The following is a 20,123-nucleotide window of genomic DNA, read 5'->3' on the forward strand; positions in this document are numbered from 1 at the left end:
ACAAGGCAACTGAAGAAGAGAACAGAGACATGGTTGATGACTGTGACAAGAATTTTCCAACAGAGTGATCTGAATATCATAGGATTAAGGGCTGTTCTTGGGGAAATTAGTGATGCCTTTAAATATGTTTGCAAAAAAAGATGCTCTTTTTGATCATTCAATGATCATTTGATCATTGAAAGTCAAGCATGAAGGGATGTGCATTATATTGTGTTAGGATATATATATTTTGGGGGGATTCCACTCCAGAATGTTCCATTTACATTTTGAGTGACAGCATTGCATTTAAATTTTTTCTTCCACAAAGTGTTTAATCTCAAAGTCTGTTGTATAACACCCTTTTAGAGAATCATGAAAACATCTGCTTGGCGTGGTAGATTGAAACGGGAAGGAGGCTTATGCCTTGCCTTACACAGAGTCTCCTTTGGTTGAAAATCACTTAAACACTGAAGTGAGAACATTTGCTGCTTTTCTTGATTTACAGATGTTTTCTCAGAACTACACTTCCAAACAGTCCCAGCTGACTGTAGCTAAGGCCTGGGTAAATTGATAAGATGCATCTGGTTTCAAGACACAGACTAAGTACAGGGCAGGCTCTCCGTGTCCCCAGAGAACCTGGTTGGGGTCACAGCTAAGTCTTGGAACCACTTGCTCTATATATGAGTGCCAAGTGAATCCCCAGCAGGGAGAGACAGGCGAGGAGTAGACTGCTGGGCTCTTCCTCCTGTTGAAAATTCACTGGGCACTGGAGGAGGAAATTTTCCTTCTGTCTTCTGCCCTGAATGTTTTCCCAAACATGAAGGTAAGATAACTTCATTATTTTTGTGAACAAAGCTAACTCAAAAGGGAGTAAGGCTTAACTTAAATAACTCAAAAAAAAAAAAAAAAAAGAGAATACATGGGAAAATAGGAAAGAGAAATCTCCGAGGGTGACTTTAAAAAAATCCTTAATTAAATATAGTTAACAATTCAGCCAAAGTGAATTTGTTTTTCTTTTCTTGCAGTTAATTTATTGGTTTAGAGGTCTGGGAATCAGAGATTGGAGACAATATTTATGAAAGTCCCAAGAAAGCCATTAAGAAATAAAATACAATAATACAATTGTTATTCCTTAGGGAAAAATTCCCTCCCACGGATTTTGTTTGTTTGATTTGGAGTCACGCAATGAACCCCCATGATCTGACTTATCTAACAGCTTTATAGAAAAGTGAATTTGGAGACTTGCAACTTTAGAGTTTGGAATCTGGATGAGAAGATAAGGCTTGTGAGAGTAGAAGATACAGATAAATGGAATGAAACTAAAGGTTTACCAAAAACACATATTGGTCTAATGGAAAATGGCCAAATGTTAAGGATAAAGAAATGCAGGACTGAAGACAGAAATCACTATCATAGACTAGAATTCTGGGATGCAAAAATAAGTTGAACCTGCTATTACAATTTTATTATTGTAGAGGTTTGTATTTAAACTTTAAACATTTTACATTATAATGCTGGAACAATAATTTCTCAGCCCTGTCAGCTGCTAGATTGCTTTTGTCATCACTATGCCACCGATTTGCAATACTGAATCTACGCTCACTTTCCAGGGGCTTTGGAGGCGGAGTGAGAGGCGGGTCTTGAGTAACTCATGGGTGAAATTACATTTAATTAAGTTATTGAAAATTACACACAAATCATAAAGTTAATTTGTTTAATGTTATGATGCTAGAACATCAAGTAACCATACAAAGTTAGAATTAGGATATAATCTAATCTCTATCACTCTATCTTGTATTTTTATTTAAAAATTTAAAATGCTTGTTAGCTCAAAAAGAATAGGATGCATTTCCTAGAGTCATCTAGCTAGTATACTTTCACCTAATATTAGTATTAACCATCAATCAATTTCCTTACTTATTTTATGATGAGACATCTTAATAATTGTTTTGTGCTTAAAGATGGATCATTGATTATTATGACATTTTTCTGCTGGGGTAACATATTTACTTTTATCTTTCAGTTGGTTGATAAAATATCAACAAATAAAGAAATGATTTCTTTGTGAGTTGCATGCAGAGTTCTCACCTATGTTTGAAAGTAGAGATTCATATTTTTACAGTAAATCTGAAGGGTATGCTTTTGTGATACATTTCAGAGAAGGTAAACTTAGGCTATGAAGACACCACTAGAAGTGGTTTTCAGGTCTGGCCTTTTAAGAGGAAGTATTCTTTTTTCTCCCCCGCGGCCCGCCCCCCCACCATTCATGTGAACTAAATTCAGAGAGGTGGTCCCAGAATTCTTTTCATTCTCTTTGTATCCCTTGGATAGGAGATAACTGGGTCTGAAGTGTTTCAGGCCTTTAGAGCAAAAAGTGTTTCCCTCTGAGCTGGCTGTGGTCCAGACCTTCACTTTCTCTTCCATGGACTGAGATGAACCTGGGGTTTGTAAACCTAAAGCATGATTCACATGGTGCTGGGATGTGGTCAGGCACAGAGATGTCTCAGATGAGGGCTTTTCGGCTTCCTCGCCACACCCAGAGCTTATCTGATGTTATCAGCTGTCTTCTGTCAATTATACTGTGATGGTGTTTGTGCCTTTAAAAAAATGTCTTTTTCCAGATTCTAATACTACCATCTTGGCAAAAATAAGTTCAAAGAGAAGATAATATCGATTATTTCTCCACTCAGAGATAACCACTATTAACATTTTAATCTATTTCTTTTCAGACTTTTATATGAGCATGTACAAAATATATTTTATGAAATTGCTATCAATCTAGATCTGAATCTTTTTGCTCACTATATCATAAGCATGTTCTCCTGTCATTGTTCAATCTATAACGTGCTTCTAATGGCTACAAAGTACTCAAATCATATTATTGTGCCCTTTTGCATTTCTTTATCGCTAAAAGTGTTGCAAATTGATGTCTACTTCTGATAAAGATGTAAGTAAATTGATTTTAAAATCTACCTTCTTCTTCATCTGTTTGGTGCCCTATGTTCTAAATTTATTGATCAAGATATTAATTAGGGCATGCTAAGAAATTAGATTTGATTTTTCCATACTTTTTTCTCTTGGAATTTGGAACCCAGTGTATGCTACAGAAATTAATGTTTTTTTTTTTTACCTCAAATGGGCTCATGATTCAACAGACAAATGTAAAGGACCAGATGTGGAGAAATTAGAAGCATAGAGACAATGGTTGTAGCTGAAACACTTTAGAGGAAGGAGGTAGAGCTAATGCTCATTCAGTCATAAGAAAGAAGAGAAGAGAATTCTGGGAAATGTAGTCCCAGCTTAGCTACATTACACACTGCAAAGATACGATATCTTTTCAACTAAGCAATTCTTTTATAGAGTTAACTCAGATGTATGTCTATATCTGTCATTAATTTGTTTATTAATTTATAATTGTTCTATCTTGTCCATTTGATGAGATACTCTTTCCAAAGGCAAGGAATGATAACTGCTTCAGTTTTCAGGTACTCAGCTAGCAAATTTTCAAGACATTCTTTTGGTTAAGAGATTCAGCTTGTATAACTCATGAACTTGTGATAAGCACATCTTCATGGGTTATAATATATATACAAGAAAGATGGTGGCAAGGTTATCTTTTCTGATGAAAAAGTATATCCCTTAAAACTTCGTTGACATTAAAAAAAATATGTAATAGAATGTTAAAATGGATTTTTTCACGATGCCTGTTTTGCCTGAGAGTCAAAGGCCAATAATAATAGGTGCTCAGTACCCTCACATTTTAAAGTGAGATATTGTACATTCAATGTGGTATTATTGCAATACCAAAAGAGTAGCCCTAAATTTGTTTTGTGACCCTTTGGCCGTCTCCATCCTCAAAAGTATGCACTATTGTGTCCCTTGGAGCACGAGGGTGTATAGGGAATGATACCCTACTCACGTTTGAGAAAATCTAAAGGCATAGGCTGGTTCACTGCCCTGTGGTGAGCAAGTAAGTCAACACAGCAGTATTGGTTACATCCTGACATCCAGAGTTTGACAGGGCAAGGATGTGTGCAGGTATCCCATGGACCAGATGTGGACCTTTAGAAAGGGGCCAGACTTGGGTTGTCAGGGACTCTGCCTGGGAGACGCCTGCAGGATGAAGCAACCCCAGCAGACAGCATCAGGAAGCAGGCACTGGTGAGACTCAAGAGAGCTGAACAAAGAGACGAATCATTTGTGCCAGAAAACAGTGGTTGTAGATTCCCAAAGGAGGGATATCCAAAGAATGACAAAAACACCACGAGAGATAAAGAATTGGCATTCAAACACCCAACACACCCTGATTTACCAGCACTGGACTCCAGCTGCGTCGGGCAAGCAAGATCCTTTTGGCTTTTGCCCCTCTCACTCGTGCTGCGCTGACTCTGGAGAAGACAGGCATCCTGGGGAGGTGGGGAAGAGAAGAAGGAGAATAAAGCAGAGGAATTTTGAAGTAGACCCCACCCCTCCCGCAGGACCTGGGAGCAGGATAGACATTTAAAATTGGATGATACATTGAAATGTGACTGTTAGATTGTTCCAGAATGCCTGGGAGTGACTAAAAGAGCTATGAGATAGCCTGGCCCAAGGGCAGGAAAAATGAGTTGACACAGTACAAAAAAAGACATATTGTTGAAAAGAAACAACCCACTGCAGTTTATAATTAAAAAAAAATCACCCAACGTTTAAAAGGTGTTGCTTTCCATTATGTGCTTCACGTGTTTGTTGAAAAATCAGAAAAGTATCCATAGCCTCTCCCACCACTGTCCCCATTTCCAGGGCGCCCACAGCTGTTGGAACCTCTCTGCCCTTTTGGTTATATGTTAGTCAGATTATAGGCTGAAAACTCTGTAAGGCTGTAAAAGGCAGAAGTAGGCAACTAGGATTTTACAACTGAAAAAAAGATACCTAATAAGAGGATGGGTGTTCTAGGAAGGTGAGTAGAAGCATCTGGAAAAAGTGTTGGGAAGCCATTCCACAGCTACCCTGAGAGAAAAGAGGTTTGGGGAGATCAAGAGAAGAGAAAGAACATTGGCCTGGTAAAATGTGAGGTAAGATGATTTAAGGACTTTTTTTACTGGGTTATGAATTGAATGTGTTTGGTATTTTTAAGGAGTCTCCAGTACAGATTTGAATTGTATTTCCTTTCACCTTCAGTTGTCAAAGTAGGAAAATACATAGAAATGAAAATAAAATAATAAAAGTCACCTATGATTTCACAACCAGAAATGAACTATTCTCCTTGTTATGTTTCTTTATAGATTTATTTTCAATACATATTTGATTTTCAAACAAAATGTAATCACATTTTACATACAGTTTCATAACCTGTCAGATGCTCAATATTTAGGCTGCTGCTATCACATGAATGTGATTATAAAAGGCCTCTGTGGTGTTTTAAAGACTGAAGGAACCACCCGCAGAGCTAAGGACTGTGATGAGTATCATGGCATCTCTGGCTAGGAATGTACCTCCACTTTTGATTTTTCCATTTAGGAAGCTATTTCTCTTTTAGCTTCTCAGCCCTTGAAACTGTTCTTCTTTCCAGGCATTCTCTTCTCTGGTGTCCACATGGGTACCAAAGTTAGAGAAGAGAGTGGAGTAGGGAATTAAAAGATGATGGGACCCTAAAGAAATGTTTGTGAACTTTTAACTCTGGGGAGTCTTTTCAATTTATTTGTCAATGACATCACCTAGCCCCTAGTTGTCTTTCCAGAAATGAATAATGGGAGGTGAACTCAAGAGAAATGTATTAGAGACTTCCCTGGTGGCGCAGTAGTTGAAAATCTGCCTGCCAATACAGGGGACACGGGTTTGAGGCCTGGCCCGGGAAGATCCCACATGCCGTGGAGCAACTAAGCCCGTGCACCACAACTACTGAAGCCCGCGTGCCTAGAGGCCGTGCTCTGCAGCAAGAGCAGCCACTGCAATCAGAAGTCCACACACCGCAACGAAGAGTAGCCCCTGCTCTCCACAACTAGAGAAAGCCCATGTGCAGCAATAAAAGACCCAATGCGGCCAAAAAAATAAATAAATAAATAAGAGAATTGTATTAAATTTTTATGTAAAATGAAAACTTAAAAGTCAAGCAGAATCATCAAGGCTTCTCCATGGTTCTTTCACTCTTTCTATTCCCAACTCACAAATCTTGACTTGTACAGATGTATTCACTTTTGACTCATTAAAGCAATGCTAACTAAAATATTGCTTTATTGTTTTTTTTTCCCCTCCTAGGCAATAAGTTTATTCTTCTTGGTGGGATTTATAGGAGAGTTCCAAGTTTTTTCAAGGTGAGAATTTTTTGGATTGTGTGTGGAAATCATTAACAATCATTTCTTTTATTTTAAGGAAATTCTTAACTATGGTCTGATTTTTACATTGCAGCCTGAGCATGTTTAACCCTTCAACACTTTTTTTCTTTCCCTTTTTTAGAAAAGGCAATTATAGAGAAAGTGTGTTTTATTCTTATTCTTATTTTACGTTATTTTATTCCCTATAAGGAAGAAACCTGAAGACTAAAAACACCTCAAGGTTTCCTGCTTCTCCCAGTACCATGGTTTTACCTGCAATTCAGGGAATGGCAGCTGACTTACACATCTTAGAGCAGAATTTGATTTTTAAATGTAATCTTTGCAAAATAGTCTTTGGGATTTTAAAAGTTGAGAGTTTTTTTAAGAAAATAGGTTTATCGGCTCTTGAGACCTGGAAAAAAGCCAGCATCATTTACTCACGGCCTTGCTTTGCTTTCACTGTCTGATGGGAGAGGACCAGGTCGGTTTACCTCATCGAACTGTCAGAACATGTGTCTGGAGATGTGCCAGTGACTGGGACACAGAGGAGCCAGACGGTACTGAGAGTAGAGGGGGTGATTGAGATCCTGAAAGAGTTGATTTCAATGCAGGTGTGATAAGGGCTCTGTGAGGGGACTGGACAGGGTGCACAGAGGAGGTGAGGCCAAGCGAGCTTCCCTTCCCAAGCCTCGGTGTTTGGGGAAGGCCTCTGCCTGTCTCTGGGAGACAAAATAGACACATAGCATTAAGTTCAGATTGTTTAAAGGTCAAAAACACTAAGGCATTTGGATCACTGATGCCATATCAAGATGACAGGTTAGCAAGATTAGCCCCATAAGGGCACCTGAGCCACAAACGGCACTCCTTATCTGCAGCACCTGGCAGTGCTATGCTTAACTAAGCAGGAATCACCTTGACCTGAGATGTCTCCCAGGTTAGGAATGTACTCAAAGTCCAGAAAGCAGGAGTCCTGGTTCCTCTACCCCTTGTAAAGTGTGGTTTTAGGTAAGGCTTCCTTAATCTCTTTGGACTAAGCAACATGACCTCTTGGACACAGCCAGAGTTAAGCATTGTAAGAGAGTCAGCTTGCCATCTTCCACATGTATTTTATTGGGTGGAATTCTTTGAGCTCAACTTGACGCTACTGTACTTGGGTGTGTGCTTGAGAAGTGACCTAGATAAACAGGGGGAACACGTAAAACTCAATTCTCGTCCATTTAGCCTTTGCCAGATTTTGGTTTCCTACTTCTCATACGGTCGTTTTAGAGCTTGTTGTCTCTCAGTTAAATTTCTGTATAGCTCTTCAATTCATCGTCCAAAATCCTGTCAAAGGCCATAATACCTTCCTTTTATATGTTCTCACTTAGCCTCCCAACTTTAGACACTCTCTTATGTGTATTTCCACAACGCATTATACTGTACACATTTCTGTTAGGAAATCTGTCTCATTAGCTCTACTGTACAAAGGATCATGATTATTGTGTTATGATTATTTGTTTACACATCTGTGTCTTCATCCTCCCCTCTACCAATTGCCAGTATCCTATCTCTTTTATGTATATAGCTCTAGTGTCTAAATAGTGCCTGGTACATTCTAGATATTTCATAAATGAAATTTAATAAATCTCTGAAAAAGTGAGTCCTTCCCACATATATTTTTATATATTTTGGGATCCTCTTGGTGCCTCTTAGGAAAAAAATTGTGAAGCAATTTTTGACTATTCTTGCCAATTTTTTGTCTTCTCTCCTACCTTTCTGTCGGCTTCATGATGGACAATTTGACACTATGACAGTGCCTCCTCGCCAGTCAATTGCCAGTGGGCTTCCTATGCCCCTTGGTCAGAATGCAATGGTTGTACCAAGACTCAGGTAGGACCATGTGAAAACTTTGTATTTACTATTTATATGTAGAAATAGCTTAGGTGTGGACACAATGGCATTAACTTTTGAATGTTGTTTTATTTTTTGAAAATGTAATTAGTAATTTTGAAGGGAAAAAGTATGATTTATTTCATACTTAATATTGTAATAAAAAATTTCTGCATTCTCATTTTTCTTGTAGGACTTTTCTAAATCTTACATTTGAGCCTAGAAATATACATAGGAGAGACACTAAAAGCAACTCACTAACTCTTTCACTATCAGAGAAATAAGAATATCATGAAGTTAGTAGATAATTCAAAATTTCATATTTACTGGATTCAACTTTTCTTTTCATTTGAAACAAACACTAAAGAGTAGCAAAATAGCTGCTTCGCTTTACCTAACTAATAGTGAATGACCATGGAAAGTCAAACATTTTTAAAGTTTAATACAAAAGTAATATAAATAAAATACCAGACTTGACTGAGAGATTATAGAGTACTTCTAAAAATGTCCGTTTTTTTCCTTATTATAAATCAATCATTGGAGAAAATGATTTATAGTTTTATAAATGAAATAAAATGGTTTATTTCTATATAAATAAAGAAAACACTACTTATAATTCTACCATTTAGAAGAAACCAATATGTCAGCATTTTAGTATTTACTCTTTCAATTTCTCTTCTTTTCCTTTTTATTCCATGTAAGCACAGATCTGCTTTATTCTTTTTGAATAGCTACATGGCATTTTATTGTACGAATGTACATTTAAAAAATTTAATTAGAGTTCTACTGACTGGCATTTGGGTGTTTCCTCAATTTATTTTCTTTCTATGTGCTTATGATTTTTAAAATAGGATTATTTGATCATGATTTTATATTCTATTTTAACTTAACATTATACTATCAGCGTGAATTTTGACAGCTGAATTATGTTCCATTATATGTATATACCAATTTTATTTATCCACTTCCTATTGTTTGAGATTTAGGTTATTTATATATTTTGTTATTATGAATAAACCTTTAGTGAACATTTTTGCACATAGATATGTCTTTTTTCTGATAATCATCTTAGGATAAATTCCAAAAATACAATGTTGGTTTCAAAGGTTCTGAACATTTGAATGGCTAAATTTTTTTTTTTGTATTGAGATACAATTGACATATAACATTATATTAGTTTCAGGTGTACAACATGATTTAATATTTGTAAAAGATTTTAAAGGTGGTTCAGTTTAGATAAAAATGTGCACTTAAAATCATTTTAAAATTATTAGAATAACAGAACCATATTATAGAAGATAACTTGTGTTTTGAAGCATCGTCATTATGCTCATTTTTCTTATTTAGTATCTACATGAGGGGTATTTACAAAACAAGTTACACAAGTAACTAGGATTTGGTTTCTGGCAAATATAATATTAGATGACAACTCTGATTACAGGCAAACAGGTACATGAATAACAAAACAAAAGTCAAACAAACACCCACTTCAGAAAACATTTTTATAGTTTAAAAACAAGTTAAGAAAGAACATTAAATAGAGGTAGATCGAAGGTATTTTTCATATGAGTAATTTTTTTGTGTGAAGGTCATCATGCTTAGATTATAAAAACAGAATTTTCACCCAGAAGAAGACAAGTGAAAATGAAAAAGGGGTCATAAGATCAGAATTTGATAGGTGAGAATGAGACCCTGAGAGCAGACAGCCATCAAGGTCATCCTGGTGTCTATGGAGAAGGAAAACATTACTTATACGACAACGCAATCTATGCTTTGGAACTTCAGAAAAGCACAATGTTACTAAGCCACGTATAAGAGGTGTCTTCATCAATTAAATACAGAAACCAAAAACTTACTAAGAAACTGTACTGAGTTCCATTCCTCACTCATACTTCTCTATGACTCCTCTGCTTAGACGCAGTGAAAGCCCCAGGCTGTTGCAAACCTGTTCAGAGTTCAAATTACATATCTGTGACCCTTTGTTCCAATTTAGGATGAATGAATAGATTCAACTTTGGTTTGTATATCTAGTCTTCCCTGCTGCTAAAGGTTTAAATTCTCTGGAATCTCAGATTTTGTGCATTTTTATTAACTGGTAAGAGTTGACTATAGGAAGAGGCTTAAAAGATGCACCTTTGATTGCCTTTGGGGAGGAAAATGATTTTGCAGATCTTTCTTTTTGTTTAAACATTAGATACATGTCTTCATATTGAGTAAATGAATTTTAGAATGAATTAGTTTTCTCATTTGCCTTAGAGATTTCCTCAAATTTTTTTCTACCCCCTCCTACCTCACCCCACCCTAAGATAGGCCTTTGACATCTTTCCCATTTCAGAGGTCAGTAATTTTGGTTGTCCAGTAAAGTATCATTGTAGATGTACCTTCACCTGTGGACCACTTAGGCTTCTGTTTTGTAAATTTGACTTCCATGTTAGCATATATGTCTCTCTGGATTGTTTTGCCTCACCTTGCCTTCCTGAGGAAGGCTTAAGGTTCAGCTCAAATTAATTACCACCACTTTTCTAAAGGTTTCCCTTACTCCTGTTCATCTTAACTTCCCTTCCCAATATGCTTACTCTTTCTCCAGCAAAATTCACTTCACCTTTTCTAATTAGCTCTTGGTACATTGCTTTGGCAAAAAATTAGTCATTTTGTGTTGTGATCTGGTCTATCCAGCATACTTTCTTAAAGATTCACTATTTTTTTTTTCATTCAACCCTAAGAGTAAATATATAACTGGGAGTGCTCTATAAATAATAACCCAGGTGTCACTGTACTCAAAGACAAGTGGGTTTCTGGGTGCATTGATTTTGTAGGCTTTACTTCTGTAGTACACCAGAACAATTTTACAAACATTATTTCTCCAATTGTATTAATTTATCCCAGATTTTATTTCTCAGATAAAGGAAACTGGAGATATTAAAAAGCTATTTGGTTTGTATTTAGACTCGCAGGCGGTCAGTTGCTGTTTATGGGCAGTATGGCGGCCATCCCTGTGTTGGAAGTGCTTTTGAACCACAATCGTGTGAACCTACACGAGGATGTCCAACAGAAGAGGGATGTGGAGAACGTTTCAGGTGTTTTTCAGGTATTTGCTTCCCATAGGTTCGGCACGCAGAGTGTAAGTTCAAATGCTATTTGTTTAATTTGCTCAGTATGTATTTGTTGAATTGTACTGCATTTATATTAGCCTATAAGTTAATTTTCCCCCAAATCAGTTGGATTTTTATTGGCATATTAGTTACACACTTAACTGTCATTCTTTTAAATGCATGGGTGTCATCTGGTAATAAAGGTGGGGATACTCTTTGCTTCTTTGAAAAAGAAATATGGCTATTGACAGACCCAAGCAGTTCTTGACATTGCATTTTTGGTGAAGATGTGGAATGAGTCTGGAATGAAGACTGAAATTGGGCAGAAACAATATTACTGCCCAAATTATTTTTATTTTTACAAGAAAAGCAACTCTAATTAGTTAATCAAGGAGCAATACGGGTCATCTCTATGCATTGGGGAAATGAAACAGTTTTGGATTGAATAATATTTGACCTATTGTCTATGTTGCATTTGTGCAGAAAGGTTAATTCAACAACTTTCAGCAAACATTTATTATTCTTGTTATGTTCCAGATACAGAAATGAGGGTTGTGGATGTAGAATGAAACACATAGCCTCTTCCCTCAAAATTCTTAAAGTTTTGTGGGCAAAATAGTACATAAATATTTCCTGTGTTAGACGTGTTTTTTAACAATACCTGTCAAACTCCTATTGTACTTTCAAAACCCAAATCAGATGATGCCGCCTTAGGGAGACCTATCCTAAAAGCCCAACTGATAGAGCTATTTAACAGATTACTTTTCTGTGTTCTCTATGTACATTGTATCATCTGTAATCTGAAGTATTTGTTGCCCTGGATATCTTTTGGTAGACTGAACTCCTTGAAGGTGTGTATTATATTTCTTTTATTTTTGCATCTGGAGTGTGTGGTACATAGTAGACTCTCAACAAATGTTTGCTGCATTGGATCAAGAGACAGCATAGTGGAATGTGCTATCAGGACAGTTTTGTGCCATGCATACTATAAGGGCACAAATGAAGGCCATACATTGTAGCTTGTGGGGCAAGGGTGGTTTCTGAGAGGAGGTAACGTGTGATTTGATTTTTGAAGAACTGTAGGTGCAAAGTCAGTGGAGATGGCAAAAAGGTTGGTCTTTGATTTATGTAAGTGATCCAGTATGACTAGGGCGTAGGAAGCTAGTAAGAGAATGGTTGGATATAATGCGGAGGGAGGCCGGGGCTAGATCATCTGGTACCCTCTAGTGCTTCCTTGTGCTTCTGGTACCGTGGGCTTATATCTATCACAATTACATTGCTGAATTGTAATGATCTAACTTCATACTCTTTCCTATTAGATTGTAAAGTATATGAAAACCCTGGTGAATACCCTTTTTATTCATATTTGTATCCCAACACCCAAGAGTGTCCTGAACAGAGAAGGTGCTAAAGAAATGTCGAATTTTAATCTTTTAATCCAGTTCTCATGCTCTCAAAGCATATATATCTAAATCACCAAGAAAGACAGCACTTTGGCATCTTGGTCAGTGATTACAGAAGAGAAATGGAAAGTTGAAGGGCAGGAAGTCAATCTGTCTTCCCAGTGATTGATTGGCATTGAGTGATTTTGGAGAATTCAGACCAAGTGCTTAATGGCTATGGGTGAGAGCCTGGAATTTGAATTCAGGTTCTATTTTCAATTTTGTGTCCAGCCAAGGTCAGAATCAATTTGCATGTTGAAAAATGAGGACCAAAATAATCAGCAGTCCTTGCCTGGGCACTGAGGGTGTATATCAAACTCACATTAGAGTATCAGTGTTGTGTTGAGGGTGCAGGGTGAAATCTTTTGATCCCAAGTAGCGTTTTCCTTTTCACCTCTTTTATTTTTGTGTGGTGGCTTTTCTTGTGTTCAGGTCAGTGCATCAGCAGATCTTTAGTTTGCAATGGGGATTCTGACTGTGAAGAGGACAGTGCTGATGAAGACAGGTGTGAGGACTCAGAAAGCAGGCCTTCCTGTGACCTCGATAAACCTCCTCCCAACATAGAACTTACTGGACAGGGGTAAGGTGTTGGGTGTCTTCCTGTACACATCGATGGGTTCTAGTTTTTATTTTGTTGTGTTTTATTTTGTGGTTTGGTAAGGCTAATAACAAATCACCTAATAGTCAAGACTTTGCTTACAGCTCTTTGCCACATCCTGAAACAATTTAAAAATTCCTATCTATATACCTGTAAATATATGTGGTAAAGCATAGAGGGACAAGTTGTCCCTTAACTGTTGGGTTTAGCACTGAAATCCTTCATCTGCATCTAAGGAAATCCTTCAGACCTGGGAAATCCTGGCCAGTCAGTCCCCCTATGGGAAGGAAGGGGGGAGAACTAATTCAATGATGTGGGGCTACTTAAGGGAACGAAGAGACAACAGAATGAGAGCAGCGGAAGAAGAGAGAAAGTGTGTTGGAACACTCAGACTGAAAAGTAATCACCTAAACTAGCTGGGAACTTTCAAGTGAAGTTGAGGCAATCCTGTTAGCCTTTTTAAAAAGAATTCTGAAAAACTTTTAACGGTCAGACCCAAGTTAAAGTTTCAAGGTTTTAAGATAATCTCTTTGCTTAGATGTGATTTTTCTATACTACTATGAAATTCATTAATGGAAAAATGGTAAAGTTACTTTATAGAGTATACCAGTTAGCATGCTAAGAGGCCGACTAGTTGTAAATCATTGTAGAGAGTTCTCTCTCTTCAAGAGTAATCTTAATTGTTTGGTTTTTTCTATAGATTCAATTCAAAACCAGCTGTTGCCATAGATACAAAAGGGCTGTATGTTTCCTAAATAAGTTCTTAGGCTAAAAGGATGTTGGGTTTCCCCAGCTATTAGTTTTAACCATTATAGCAAGCAGGGGGAGTTGGGTAATGCATAGTGTGCTCTAGGAGGCTTTTTATTTGAGCTCTCCCAGAGATGTTTAATTGTAATGTATTTCAAGAATATCTAGAGTTCTCTAATGATGCCTGTTTCAGCAAGTGGTGTTTCTAGTTTTTAACAGCCTTTTCTTCTTTCATTTTTTTAAAAACAGTTACAATGCGCTCACAGGCCAGTTTAGGAACAAAGTCCTCAACACTAAAAGTTTTGGTGGTCAATGCAGAAAGGTGTTTAGCGGGGATGGGAGAGATTTCTACAGACTGAGCGGAAATATCCTCTCCTATACATTCCAGGTACTTAATTACATTGATTTGATTTCTTTCTAATCTGTGAATTGTTGCCAGAGATCGTTATTTATATGATATTGTTTTTTTTGGTATTTTGTTGAGAATTTACTTGTGGCCTCATATGTGGTCAATTCTTAGAAATGTCTTATATAGACTTAAAAAGAATACATTTTCTTTTTTTAAGAAATGTTTTATTTTTTCTTAAAATTTTTTAATACAATTTTTAAAGCTTACTTTCCATTTACAGTTACTGCAAAATATTGGCTCTATTCCCCGTGTTGTACAATACATCCTTGAGCCCATCTTACACACAGTGGTGTGTACCTCCCACCCCCTCACCCCTATATTGCCCCCCTCCTTTCCACCAGTTTGTTCTCTATATCTGTGAGTCTTCTTCTTTTATGTTACATTCACTATTTAGGAATATATATTCTTTAAATCTGTGTTATAGGGCAATGATACTTTTAATTTATGTCATTCAAGCTGAAATATCCATTGTCCCATTTTGAACTCCATACTCCATGTGGGTCTAGAACCTGATGGTCTGTCCCTGTGTGGGTGTTAAAACCCAAGGACCTGCTCATGACTGGTTGTGATAGTCTCCTAACCACTGCCACAGTGTCACCTTACCTAAAAATGTTTTTTTTTTAATTATGAAATATTTCTATGTACAAAAGCCTGTGAATAACATATACTTGCACTTTGGAGAAAACTAATAATACAAACAGGACTATATATGCCCACCACCCACCTCAAGAAATAGAATATTACCAGCGACTTAAAGGCTCCTATCTCCCTCTCTCTGTCACATCTTCTCTACCTGTACTGCCCATACAACCACTATCTTATATTTTGTATTAATCATACAAATGAGCTTCTCTAGTGCAGACACCAGGAACTCGAATTGCTGCTTTATAGGCTATGTTTAGGTTACACTTCACTAAAGTTTCCAAAACCTATATATGACCAATCTATATACCCCACCAGCAGTGTGGAAGAGTGGCCTGTGTTCCACATCCTTGCCCGCATCCACACTGCCACACTTTAAAATTTTGTTTATGGTCTCAAGGTTTCCTCTGCAGGCTTCTGCTTCTTGCAGGCTGTTTCTGTCATACACACGTAAACTCATCCTGTTGATTGATTTCAACACAAAATCTACTCACACAAAACAGTAATGGCTTTAGGGGAAATTCCTGAAGATTTAGAGGGAACACAGAGGAGAGATTGTCTACCTCATAGTGCCAATGCATCCGACGAAAACAGTTGAGATGCTCTATCTTAAATTGTCTGTCCTTCCACAACCTAAGCCAAAAGAAGTTTCTGGTCTCATCCTGTTTTAGCCTCTTTCTTGCTCATCTCTTCCAAGATCTCCTCTCTCATGCCTTTCCTCCCATCTTCCCAGAGCTCAAAAATTTCCAGTTCAGCCCTCCTTACTGATGACTCCCAAATTTGTAAACCAAAACTATTAGGATATTCAGAAGGAAGGGGCTTTAGTTTACCAACATTAGTCATCTTCAGAAAGCAGTTCTGATTATGAGGAGCAAACCCACCAACCTCCGACTTATAATGGAATTAAATTACATTTAAGAGTTACTGAATCATGAAAGTAGAAAGTGGAACTGACTTGAAAAATAATCATAGCTACCAATTTTTGAATATTTCCTGTGGCATCTGCACTATTTTAGGCAATTTGTGTAATTTTAATCCTCACGACATCTGTGGAAAGTAAGTAATATTTTACTGTTTTATATATATAGAAATTGAGGCTCAGAGGACTTCAGCAGACTTGCTTCAAGTCACCAAATCAATAAGCAGTAGAGCTTGGATCCAGTCTGTCAGATTTCACAGCCCTTCATTTTTCTAGTATATTTTACTCTCCCAATGTGTTGTATTAACTGCTTTTTTGACTCTAAATTCTGCTTGGTGAAAAACCTATATTGTAATTTACCCTTTGGCCAGAAGGGAGAATGTGAGATAGGCATATAAAGAGAATTTTTTCTCCTCATATTACTAAGAGGATGTGTTGATAATTCTTTCATAATTATAAGGGGGAGAATTGCATATATGTATATATATATGCATATATATGTGTGTGTGTGTGTGTGTGTGTGTGTATGTAGTCAAATTTAGAAAGTTACAGAACAGAGGAAGTAATAAGGGAGAGAATTTCTGGCATGGTTGGAAAGGAGACATGCTGGAAACCTGCAGCTTCTGAAGAAGAAAAATAATTTAATAAAAGCATAATTCTGACGTTCGTCTTCTACAGCATGGCTTGGTTTTTGGATTGACATCTGAAATGCCTTGCCAGTCACTGCATGTGAAGGTGTTTGTCAGAGGTAGAGGGAAATTATAGCCTGTTATTTAGGATCCAGCCGAAGGGAAGTGAGGTGGAAGCAATAGGCAGTGAGTCAGTCACTGCAGTGGGAAACCCAGGTGCGAATATGGAGGCGGTCAATGTCCTCCTCAGTTCAAATAGAAGGGGAGCCACTGGGGATTCAGGCCTCTACAGGTGGAACATGACTTTTGGCTTGTTGGAACATAAATGTTAGTAAATAAACATAAAACAGAATAATCAGTCCATCTCTCTTCTAATCTCTGTTTTGGAAATCAGCATGGTGGTTTACCCAGGACAAACCCAGTTGCTTATTGAGTAAGCCACTCACTTTGATGCCATGCACACTCTCTGTTTGCTCATACTTTTCATACCACAAGGAAGCCTTTGAAACATAAGCACATTCCAGCTCCCCGGTCACTTTGGGAAGGTGCCACCCTGCTTAGTTTAGCCTGGGAGATGCTGAAAGACTGCCTTGTTTATTCTCAGCATGTAATGAGTTGCAGATGGGAGTGAGTAAAGATTAAGGTGGAGAAAATAACTTCCTGGATCCTCCTGTTTTGATCTTGAATATAATTCATTATATTAAAAAATTTTTATTGAAGTATAGTTGATTTACAATGTTGTGTTAGTTTCTGATGTACAGCAAAGTGATTCATATATATATATATATATTCTGTTTCAGAGTCTTTTCCATTACAGTTTATTACAAGATATTGAATATAGTTCCCTGTGCTATACAGTAGGACCTTGTTGTTTATCTATTTTATACATAGTAGTTTGTATCTGCTAATCCCAAACTCCTGATTTATCCCTCCCTCTCCTTCCCCTTTGGTAACCATAAGTTTGTTTTCTATGTCTGTGAGTCTGTTTCTGTTTTGTAAACAAGTTCATTTGTATCCTTTTTTTAGATTCCGCATATAAATGATATGTGATGTTTGTTTTTCTCTGATTAGTTCACTTAGTATACTTCATTATATTTTTTAAAGCAAGATCCTATATGTATATCAAATGAATAACAAAAACGTATTCTAAAGGCAATTTTAACTAATGCTTAGTTATCTGATCCTCTGCTTCCTCTGTTGGTATGTGTCTAGATATCTGAGATTTCTAAATCTACTTTGTTAATAGAAAATAATTTGAATGATAATAAAAGTAGCTCACATATATTAAGAACCTTTTATATACTAAGCACGTTTCAAGTGCTTTAAATAGAACTTTTTTTTAATAATAACCTAAGTATGTAGGTACTGTCATCTACTATTTTTACAGATGAGGAAACTGAGACAAAGAATGCTTAGTAGGGGCCTCCCTGGTGGCACAGTGGTTGAGAGTCTGCCTGCTGATGCAGGGGACGCGGGTTCTGCCCAGTCCGGGAGGATCCCACATGCCGGGAGCGGCTGGGCTCACAAAAAAAAAAAAAAGAATGCTGAGTAATTTACCTACAATCACAGAGGTAGTAGACGACAACTATGGGGTCTGAACCCTAGAAGTGTGGCTCAGAGCCCTTGCAGCACACTGTACTTAGGTGGGGTTAGAATATGTATAAGCGTTGATAGGAATGAGCCAGTAGAGAAAGAAAAGTTGAAGCTGTAAGACAGGGAGTAATCAGTCAATTTAATTAGTCCTTTGAAGAGGTGAGAGGGTTAAGAAAAAAAAAATGTCATGAAGAACCTAGGGGTAAGACAGGAATAAAGACACAGACCTACTAGAGAATGGACTTGAGGATATGGGGAGGGGGAAGTGTAAGCTGTGACAAAGCGAGAGAGAGGCATGGACGTATATACACTACCAAAGGTAATAAGGTAGATAGCTAGTGGGAAGCAGCTGCATAGCACAGGGAGATTAGCTTGGTGCTTTGTGATCGCCTGGAAGGGTGGGATAGGGAGGGTGGGAGGGAGGGAGACGCAAGAGGGAGGAGATATGGGAACATATGTATATATATAACTGATTCATTTTGTTGTAAAGCAGAAACTAACACATCATTGTAAAGCAATTATACTCCAATAAAGATGTTAAAAAAAAAAAAGAGGTGAGAGGGAATGCAATACAGAAAAAAGACAGAGAAATTAGCCTTAGACAGGGGGAGGAACACCTGCACAGGAAAGGAAGTGAAAGACATTCGTAAGTCTGTAAATTTGTTAGTCAGAAGTGTAAGAAGTCTGTGTCTGATAGTGGGAATGTTTGTAAAGAAAGAAGTTTATCTTCTGAGAGTGAAGGAAATGATTGTAAGATTGGGGGATTGAGATGGGTGCAGAACTTTTGAAATAGATACTGTAGGGAATGGGAGAAAGAATTGGCTAGACATTTAGGGTTGCTGGAATGTATTGAGGATTCCACTGAGGTTGGAAATTATGAATGGACTTACAGTAACACCAATCGATAGTTGTGTGATTTTTCTATAGCAGTGCTAAGGTGCCTGGCTGCGAGCACTGAACAAAGGTTGAGTTTTTGCCTGGCAAATATGGTGGCAGAATATACCTAGGCAAGGTTCATTGGCAGGAGTTAGGTTCATTGGCAAGAGAATAATAAGTCATGAGCCATGAAGCATAACTACAACATGAAGGAAGTGACAAAATGAAGGTGCTGATAGGGAAAGAGAAGGGAAAGTAAGTTGAAGGGCTGTCTCTATGAGGTTGAATAATAGATATGGCAATAATAGAATGAGTGTCAACAGAGTAAGAGATGTCAGAGTGTAGGATGTTTGAATTTGTGACTTCAGAGGAAGACTCAGTGTGGGGAAATTTCAGGATCTTAGCTGGAAGGAAGAGGGTATTAAAGAAAATTTAAGATCACACTACCTTGAGAAAGGATTCTTGTGGCTATGTGTAGAGTACATGGGAGTGAGGAGACGCTGAACTAAAGTTCTTAAGAGGCTTATCTGCATAAATCATGAATCAAGTATTTGAATTGTACACCTGAAGAAGAGAAAAAAATAGGCTATTTTTTTTTTTTTTTTTGCATTGAAAGAAAGGTAGGTAACTTTTCTTCCTTGAGAGAAAAAACTAAATTCTGTGTCTGTCCAAAACCAAATAGGACTGAGACACTATCTAGTGACTCTAGAAATCTCTAGTACATTTTTATTTATTTATTATTATTATTTTTGCGGTATGCGGGCCTCTCCCGTTGCGGAGCACAGGCTCCTGATGCGCGGCCATGGCTCACGGGTCCAGCCGCTCCGCGGCATGTGGGATCCTCCCAGACCGGGGCACGAACCTGTGTCCCCTACATCGGCAGGTGGACTCTCAACCACTGCGCCACCAGGGAAGCCCCGTTCGTGCCTTGCTCCGGGAGGATCCCACATACCGTGGAGCAGCTGGGCCCGTGAGCCATGGCCGCTGAGCCTGCGCGTCAGGAGCCTGTGCTCCGCAACGGGAGAGGCCGCGTCA

At 37.7% G+C, this 20,123-nt stretch overlaps 1 protein-coding gene across 5 annotated transcripts in view; it reads left to right on the top strand.

Annotated features, from left to right (window-relative positions):
* The first annotated feature begins 699 nt into the window (after positions 1–699).
* Positions 700–20,123, top strand: part of C7 (complement C7) — a 52,171-nt gene continuing 32,747 nt past the window's right edge. For 4 of the 5 annotated variants that reach the window (XM_060146996.1, XM_060146998.1, XM_060147001.1 and 1 more), the window contains exons 1-7: positions 700–802; positions 1,590–1,653; positions 6,215–6,272; positions 8,066–8,141; positions 11,088–11,229; positions 13,108–13,255; positions 14,270–14,408. In XM_060146996.1, the coding sequence (XP_060002979.1) occupies positions 797–802; positions 1,590–1,653; positions 6,215–6,272; positions 8,066–8,141; positions 11,088–11,229; positions 13,108–13,255; positions 14,270–14,408 (633 nt within the window). In that variant the 5' untranslated portion in view covers positions 700–796. The remainder of the gene's footprint in view (positions 803–1,589; positions 1,654–6,214; positions 6,273–8,065; positions 8,142–11,087; positions 11,230–13,107; positions 13,256–14,269; positions 14,409–20,123) is intronic. The other variant, XM_060146997.1, reaches the window with a different exon arrangement.

This window comes from Lagenorhynchus albirostris, chromosome 3 (assembly GCF_949774975.1).
Source record: "Lagenorhynchus albirostris chromosome 3, mLagAlb1.1, whole genome shotgun sequence".
Classification (NCBI taxonomy): Eukaryota; Metazoa; Chordata; class Mammalia; order Artiodactyla; family Delphinidae; genus Lagenorhynchus; species Lagenorhynchus albirostris.